At 34.1% G+C, this 8,911-nt stretch overlaps 1 protein-coding gene across 1 annotated transcript; it reads left to right on the forward strand.

The window, feature by feature from the left end:
• Window positions 1–212: 212 nt before the first annotated feature.
• LOC126703064 (phenylacetaldehyde oxime monooxygenase CYP71AN24-like) lies at window positions 213–2,358 on the forward strand. The gene is made up of 2 exons (XM_050401974.1): window positions 213–1,245; window positions 1,668–2,358. The coding sequence occupies exons 1-2, from the start codon at window positions 313–315 to the stop codon at window positions 2,280–2,282; spliced, it is 1,548 nt and encodes a 515-aa protein (XP_050257931.1). The 5' UTR covers window positions 213–312; the 3' UTR covers window positions 2,283–2,358.
• Window positions 2,359–8,911: the final 6,553 nt, after the last annotated feature.

The raw sequence follows: 8,911 nt of genomic DNA on the forward strand, positions 1-8,911 counted from the left end.
TAATTTATAAAATCATACTTGATTGTAATGGCTGTAGAATATAATATTATTTTCACTGTATTAATGAATAAATATATTTGATTGAGTTTAATCGAAGAATATGAATCACAACACCAAAAAAAACTATATTTAACTATTGAAAAATGTGAACACAACTCTTGAATCAATACTTTTTCTATAAATGTAACTGTGAGTGGATGATATATGTAAAAATAAAAGTGATGGTCTACAAATTACAATTGATCATATTAACAAGTGATGGAAGAATTGATTATATATACTTGAAGGGCTCATGCAAAACACTCACAAGAAATGGCTCTACTATTACTGCTGCAGCAATCATGGCAAGAGCTACATAAACTATCCTTCCAATTAAATCCCCTCCTCTCCCTCCTTATCCTCTTCACTTTTCTTTATGTTTTCAAGCACATTAGAAGTGACAAAACCAATTTACCACCATCCCCACCAAAGCTACCATTCATTGGAAACCTTCACCAATTAGGAACATTCCCACATCGTTCTCTTCAAGCTCTCTCAAAGAAGTATGGCCCTGTAATGCTCTTAGATTTGGGGCATACTCCAACCCTAGTGGTGTCATCTGTAGCTATGGCCAGAGAAGTAATGAAGACACAAGATATCATTTTCTCAAACCGGCCAAAAACTACATCTGCCAATATCTTCTTCTATGGATGCACAGACGTAGCATTCTCATCCTATGGTGAGTACTGGAGACAAGCTAAGAAAATTTGTGTTCTTGAACTTCTGAGTCTCAAAAGGGTGCAATCTTTCCAGTATGTGAGAGATGAAGAGGTTGCAATATTAATCAATAACATACGTGAGTCATGCCTCCAAGAGGCTTCTCTTAATCTAAGTGACATGTTGATTGCAACCGCAAACAATATAGTCTCTAGATGTGTACTTGGACAGAAGTTTGAAGGTGATGGTAAGAGCGGGTTTGGGCACCTATCAAGAAGGATAATGGAGCTATTTACAGCATTCTGTTTGGGAGATTTTTTCCCTCTTTTGAAATGGATTGATGTCCTTACAGGGATAGTACCAAGTATGAAAGCCACTTTTCGAGAACTTGATGCTTTCTTTGATGAGGTTGTGGAAGAACACAAGACAATGAAAAGTAATGAAGAAAATCCTAGCAATAAAGATTTTGTGGACATTCTCCTCCAACTTCAAAAGAATCCCGTGCTCGACTTTGAGCTCACTAATGACAACATCAAAGCAATCCTAATGGTTCCTCTCTCTCTCTCTCTCTCTCTCTCTCTCTCTCTCTCTCTCTCTCTCTCTCTCTCTCTCTCTCTCTCTCTCTCTCTCTCTCTCTCTCTCTCTCTCTCTCTCTCTCTCTCTCAATTATGTGTCACTAATTACTAAAATGTAATTAGTGATGCTCGGATACTACAAATTTTTTTTCATAGACTTCATAAACAAATATGTCAATTTTTAAATATATATATATATATATATACATTCATTATCACGTCAATTTATAAAATTTTTGTAATAATAACTTTATCTAATATTTTCAAAAGTGATTTAAATATTCATTTATTAAGTTATTAAAGTAATACTAATAACATTCATTATCTCTTAACTGTGTAAACCTTTTATAACAGAATTAGTAGCACCTTTTAACATTTTCCTATCTATAATTTCAGGACATGTTTGTGGGAGGGACAGATACTACTTCAACAACTTCGGAATGGTTAATGGCAGAGCTTATCAAAGCTCCGAGTACTATGAAGAGAGCTCAAGAAGAGGTGAGAAGAATTGTGGGAAAGAAGTCAAAGATAGATGTGAATGATATTACTCAAATGGATTACTTGAAATGTGTCATCAAAGAAACACTAAGACTTCACCCACCAATTCCTCTTATGGTACCTCGAGAAACATCAACAAGTGTGAAATTTGGAGGTTATGATATTGCACCAAAAACAAGAGTATTTGTCAATTCATGGGCAGTCCATAGGGATCCTGAGGTATGGGATAGGCCAGAAGAATTTCTCCCAGAGAGATTCATAGACAATCCAATTGACTTCAAAGGCCAAGACTTCGAATTGTTCCCATTTGGATGTGGGAGAAGAGCATGTCCAGGTTACACATTCGGTGTTGCTTCAATTGAATATGTGGTTGCCAATCTCTTATATTGGTTTGACTGGAGGTTGCCCAATCCTAGTGTTAAGGGGGAAGACTTGGACATGTGTGAAGTTAGCGCCCTTGTTGTGTCTAAAAAAATTCCTCTTCATCTTGTACCATCACTGCACTCTCCTTGATCTGTCTTTTAAGAGATTCATGGATAAGTTCTCATAATAATGCAATTTTTCTGTGATCTTTTATTTTGTTTTAGAATTTTCTGTTGTTTCCTAGTTTAGCATATAAAATTTAGTGTATTGGGACATCCAACTTTAACGGTGCACTGCAGTCTGCACTCACTTTCCTCGCTACAAATACAAAGTGACATCATTAGTTATTAGTTACGATAATGGGTTTTAAATTTTAACTTCTTAATAGTTTACTTTTTGAAAGAAAAACTAGTAGTTTATCTCATGAAATTGAATTATGACTTGACTCTACCACGTCTCATTCCATTTAAAAAGTTAAAAATCTTATGTATTGGCTTGATATCTGCTTATTAATTAAAGAAGAAAATGACCCATATTTGAAGAATGTTATAATATGCTGGTTATAAACAATACTATGGACTTTTGTCACAACCTTTTCAGAACTTTCTAAATTAGCAATTTGTAATTGGAGGAATATTACCTTCACATGAGTTCACGACTAATGCAGCTTTTACTATATAATAATCACAACATCACATATCAACAATTATGAAAAATTTTGGGTAACCAAACTTATTTAATAGTAAATGATTAAATTCACCACTTCCTAATAATTTAAGCTTTACAAAAAATGAAAAAAGTGATAATTTATCATCATTTCTCTTTTACCACTCTTTATTTTCAATTAGTCGCAAACCCATGCGATACGTGAGAATAAATAATTATTTTGTATTATAATATAATATATAATTTTTTCTCTAAAAGTTTTTGAAGATAATATGTTCTTCCTAAAAATTAAAAAATTTCTATTTTATCCAATTAGGTCTATTTTGGTCCAATTTTTTTCACTTAGTCCAATTCAGTCCACTCGGTCAATTTCGGTCCCCCTTCAGTCTATTTTAGACTAATTAGGCCTTAAATTAATTCTTTTTGTAGATATTCTTTTCAAGTTTAGCTCAAAAATTCACTTCTTTTCTTCAATTTTGGGTTGAAAACTATGAAATTTTATTATATTTGGGTTAAACTCTTTAGTTTTGAGTTAAAAAATATAAAGAAAAATACTAAAATAGACATTAGAAATTAGAAATATGAGCCCTAAAAATGATAAATATTCAAAAGTCTTATTCAATCCACATTGGTTCTATTTAGTCCATTCTATCCTCTTTCATCCAATTTGGTCCAATTCGGCCCATTTGGTCATACTTAGTCCATTTTATCCACTAAAGTTCTATTAGGTCCAATTTGGGCCATTCAGTCTTATTCAATCCAATTCGGTCCATTCAATCCACATTGGCCCTATTCAGTCCACATTCATCCTATTTTGTCCACTTTGGTCTTTTTCGATCCATTCTATTTACTTAGGTCCTATTTGGTCCACTTGGTCTTATTTGGTCCATTCTGGCCACTTTCCACATCAATCCTATTCGGTCCACTTTGATCCTATTTGGTCCATTTTGCCTACTTTTGTTCTATTCGGCCCATTCGTCCACTTCGGTCCTATTCAGTCCACATTGCTCCTATTCAGTCCACTTCGGTCCAGTCTGTCTACTTAAATCCTATTCAGTCCATTCATTCTTATTCGGTCCACCTTGTTCCTATTTGGTCCATTCGGTCCTATTCAATCTATTTAGTCCACTTTGTTCCATTTGGTCCAATTCAATCCATTCAGATCACTTCGATTCATTTTGGTCTAATTCGATCTATTTTAGTGCAAACTCTCTCTCTCTCTCTCTCTCTCACAAAAAAAAAAAAAAAAAAAAAAAAAAAACATAATGGGAAAAGACATGCTTGGGTTGAAAGCACCTAATCTAAATCCAAATTTATATTAAAAATACATAAATCTCAAGCTTGTAATATCTAAAATCTTAAGCATAGTATTTATTGTTGCTACGCTTTTGTTGAGCTACATTAATGTAGCATTTCAGTCCACTTCGGTACGACTAAATTTAACTAAAAGTCTTTCTAAACATAAAGGCTATGAATATATAAATGTAATCTTTAGAACATTTATTAATTTGTTTTAACGTTGTTGCCTTTAAATGAATTGCACGAGATTAATTATACATTTAATCAAAATAAATAATTATATACATATATGTATGTATGTATAATTTTTATTTAAATAAAATATTCAAAATATTCATTCTATTAAAAGAGATTATCATGATAATTAAAACCCATATCAAACCTATATTGAAGATGTATAACTTCTTCCTTAAATTTTATTGTAGAGAGAGAGAGAGAGAGAGAGAGAGAGAGAGAGATTACTTGTGATGGGGAACTAAAAAATACAACACCAAAACGCATAAACCCAAAATAAAGTTTTAAAAATCACAATAATTCATCAATATAAAGTAGAGTTGCAAGAAATGATAAAAAAATCAAGAGAAAGAGAATAACCACTTTTTCAAGAGAGAATGTGAGAGAGAATAATAAGAAATTTATAGAAAATAATATGAGAAAAAAAAAAGTAGAAATAAATACCAAATTATCCAAGTCATGTTATGTAAAAAAATAACATTATATTATTATATACTATCTATATAATGCAATATGATAACATCTATGAAATCAAAGAGAATAAAAAAGATAACAAGTTAAAAACATAAAACTTAATTACATCAACCCAAAGCAGATTTCCAAAGAACACAAAAATTCATAAACCTAAAGTAGAGATGCAAGAAAAATATTTTTTTTTAAAAATCCACCAAAAAAGAAAAGAGGGCGAGAGAGAAAACATTTTGTGTGTGAAAAAATTATGAATAGAATGGAAAAGAGAATTGTAAAATTGTAGTAAGAGGAGGAGAATAAGAAAACCAAATAATAAAGGAAGATAAAGGGATAAAGGAAAAGTGATATTAAGGTAGATAGTAGTGGAGAGATAAAAATGTAAAAGGGAGTGAAAAAGTTAGAAAAAGTATAGAAATAAGTTGGGAAATTAATAAGAAAAAAAATAAAAATAAGAGAGAATGTTGAAAATTGGTGGATGATGTAGCCGTTGATGTAGCTTAACAGGAGTATAGCAACAATATATGCTACATGTGAGAGACCGCGCCCTCGGCCCGTTTTTATAGAATGTGTGCCAAACCCACGTGAATGGGTGAAGTTGTGTTATTACCTCTCAAAATGAAGGTTCGACTTGTTATATTTTCCCTTTAGATTAAGGGTTTTACAATGAAGTCGCCACTTATTTAATTATTGGGATAAATAAGAAAACCAAAATTGAAAAATTCCTCATTTTATTAATTTTCAATTGAATTTACATTGATCATAGGAAAATTACATGACTTTGGTCCTAGATACAATCTAAGATAAAGTACATAGGTTTGTTTCCTAGTTACAATCTAGAAATTGAAAATTACAAGAATAAACATTGGTCTATCAACCCTTGATCTAAGTTTGGAGGCTATGTTACAAGGTGGGAAGGTGTTAGGCACCTACCTTGCCCGATGAAACCGGTCTTTTAGACTATGGTGGCCAACATTCATATCACATCATCGAATATGTTATCAATCAATTCGCATGTTAAATTTAATGTGTGTGCATGTGATAAACCATAATTCAATTTATTAAACATGACATTTGGATTGAAAAATAAACTCTAGTGAATGTGTGTGGATAATGATATCCTAGATTCATGAATTTAAAAGAATTATTAAACAAACAACTTTTTCATGTTTTTTGATGTGGATTTAAGATCGAAGCTAGTGTTATGCATGAATATGGGATTAACAACCAAAAACATATGAAGAACACATAAGAACATTTAAGAATATTCAAACATGAAAGTTCAAATAGTGTATAAAATACCCTTGAACGTTTAGACCCCTAATAACAAAATAACCAATTCAAGCTTTATGACAAACAACTAGTGTGTGGAAAATGAACACAAGCTATAAACAGAATTGGTAAACAATCTAAGCCAATTAAAAACACATCCACAGCAAAAAATAAAAGGCAAAGATTAAGAGAAGGAAGATGCAAACACAGGGACAACACACGATGTGTTATCGAAGAGGAAATCGAAGCCCTCGGCGTAAAACCTCTCCGCCGCCCTCCAAGCGGTAAGTAATCCACTAGAAAATGTATTTGGGATACATGAACAGCAATAGACCTTCCAAGCCTAATCTACCCAGTGTACCTAAGCCCTCCAAGCTTCTTGCTCCAACGAGGTTACGCCAAACCTATTTCTTTTCTAACTTCCCGGATTCCGCTACTTGACCATAGCATCAACCAATGTAGATTGGTTCCTTCCTAATTGCTTCCCAGAACACCAAACAATCCTCTCACAATAATGGATATGGTGAGAAAAGGTTTTGGTAAACAGACCTCTCAAGGGTTTAACAATGGAGAGGAAGAGAGTTGAGGAATTTGAAGAGTCTCTTATGTGAAGATTGTGGATGAATCAATCTTGTATAACACTAGGGTTTCTCTCTCAAAATTCTCTCTAGAAGCTCACTTTCTTTCGTGGGTATAAGGGGTATTTATACTGAGGTGAGAATGGAATGTGAAAAGTCAGGTTTTTCAAAACAAGGCTTGCTCGCGGCTTGGCCTCGCGGCTTGACTGAGTCGCGAGATCCAGCCGCAAGATAACAGAACGGCCAGTTGTCCTATTTTGTCCTGTAGTGCTCCAGCTAACATGACGCTTCAACTTCTGGCATGCCTGGCATGTGTGCATCTTCTGGCGGCTTGCAGCTGCGAGTCACCCGTGAGATCCAGTCGCGAGTCACCCGCGAGATCCAGTCGCGAGTCTCTATTTTCTTGCACACTCTTGAGCATTTCATCACACTATCTCACTCATTACCCTTACAACAATCCCACCTAAATATAGGGTTACTAGTTGCTGAATTACGAGCAAATTTGGCACGGAATAAAGCCAACAAGATGGTTGATTAAATTCAACCTTACAAAACATATTCAAGAGAATTTAAATAGTTACTATCATGCTTTAATCTTAAATTCTCATCATGGCAACACAAAAAACAAGTTAGGGAAAGGGATTATAACTTCATGCCAGATCCATATGGTGGAGAATGAGACTCTTGGTAGAGGTCCTAAGGGTGGAGGAAAAAAAGAGTTAGGAGAGGAAGAGTGAGTCTCACTCAATACCTTGAGTTTCAGGAAGACCAAGATATGACAAGACTACTCAACTTCACTAGAACTCAAGAAAAGGAGAAGATAGGGGATTTTTTGTGTGTTTTGGAATGAAGGAGAGGGGGGGTTTATATAGTAGTGGTGGAGGAAATATGAATGGAAGACCATTTAATGAGGGTTTACAAAGAATCATGAACCTAGACCAAATTTTAGCCTTGGGGGAAATCTGGTGCATTAAATGGAAAGATTGGTGGGACTGAGAAGCAAGTCAAAATTCGGTTTTCCCGTAGCTGCTGTAACAACCTATAGAGCCAACTTCGAATAATCATATCTAACTCAATTCTGATCGAAATTTTCTCATTCTTATGCTCAAATTGAAGCCCCAGATGTCTAGTTTCTGGGAAAATTAACTTCATTCATAGATTTAAAATATACTGAGAGATATCGATGAAATAGTGAGCAGAGGTCATATGTTAAAAAATGATTTCATTACAATTAACATAAATAGGTCCCAAATTAGCTCGTAATTAATATTAAATGGCTTCAATCACTCTCATTTCAGACTTAATTGGTTCCAAATTTACCCTAATTAAAAGATAATTGTGCAAATTACTCATTGAATAATTAATGTTTAATTATCTAGTTAATTAGGTGTGTGCAACCCTACCACAAAATGTAGTCTTAACCAATCAAATTATGACACATCATCATTCTCAAATTGATTATACTTATAACCAATTGAAATCAATTGTTCATAATCACATATAGTCGAATTCAATTTGTGATAGTGCATCTCAGCCATTAGAACTTAATTTAATGATAACTTTCAATCTGATGGTCTGATCAGGGCTTATGACCAATCAATTTGATCGTTACAACATCGAGATCATTTTGGTGAAATGAGATTAATGATCTAGTGACCAGAATAAAAATGCATATTTCCAAAGTGAAATTACCTTTTTACCCTCCATGTAAGGTTAAATGGGAGTTGTAAAATGGGGTGTCAACAGAATGCCCCTCATTGGCAGAGCTTGAAAAGCGAATGTAAATGTATGAAAGAGACACCTAACTTTGCAATCAGTATTTAACAATGGTGAATGTGTGATGCATGTAGATAAAAATGCAGATGGTCATGTTATGGAGAAAAATGTGGACCGAATCTCGAGGGAGATTGCCTACGTACCTCTTGGTGGGGGGATCAGGTCCAAACGTAGTTCATGCAATTTTTTTTTTTTTTTTTTTGAATGAGTACAGGACATGTTTACCTAAGGTCAAGAAAATATGGAGAATCTAGTCATGTGTTTCTGAGGACCAAAGGTTCTGGATCCTGGCTCATGTTTTCAGAGGACCTAGGATTTTTGGGCTTTGGCTTATGTTTTCAGAGGACCAAAGGTTTGGGATTTTGGGTCATGTTTTAAGAGGACCAAGGGTTTTTGGATCCTGACTCATGTTTTCTGAGGACCTAGGATTTTTGGGTTTTGGCTCATGTTTTCAGAGGACCAAAGGTTTGGGATCCTGGCCCATGT

The sequence above is a fragment of the Quercus robur genome, chromosome 10 (assembly GCF_932294415.1).
Source record: "Quercus robur chromosome 10, dhQueRobu3.1, whole genome shotgun sequence".
Classification (NCBI taxonomy): Eukaryota; Viridiplantae; Streptophyta; class Magnoliopsida; order Fagales; family Fagaceae; genus Quercus; species Quercus robur.

Bases quoted from the DNA above. Each gene is read 5' to 3' on its own strand.
- LOC126703064 (XM_050401974.1), top strand. From the start codon at position 313: ATGGCTCTACTATTACTGCTGCAGCAATCATGGCAAGAGCTACATAAA. The intron at 1,246-1,667 runs GTTCCTCTCTCT...CTATAATTTCAG, and splicing joins ACATCAAAGCAATCCTAATG to GACATGTTTGTGGGAGGGAC.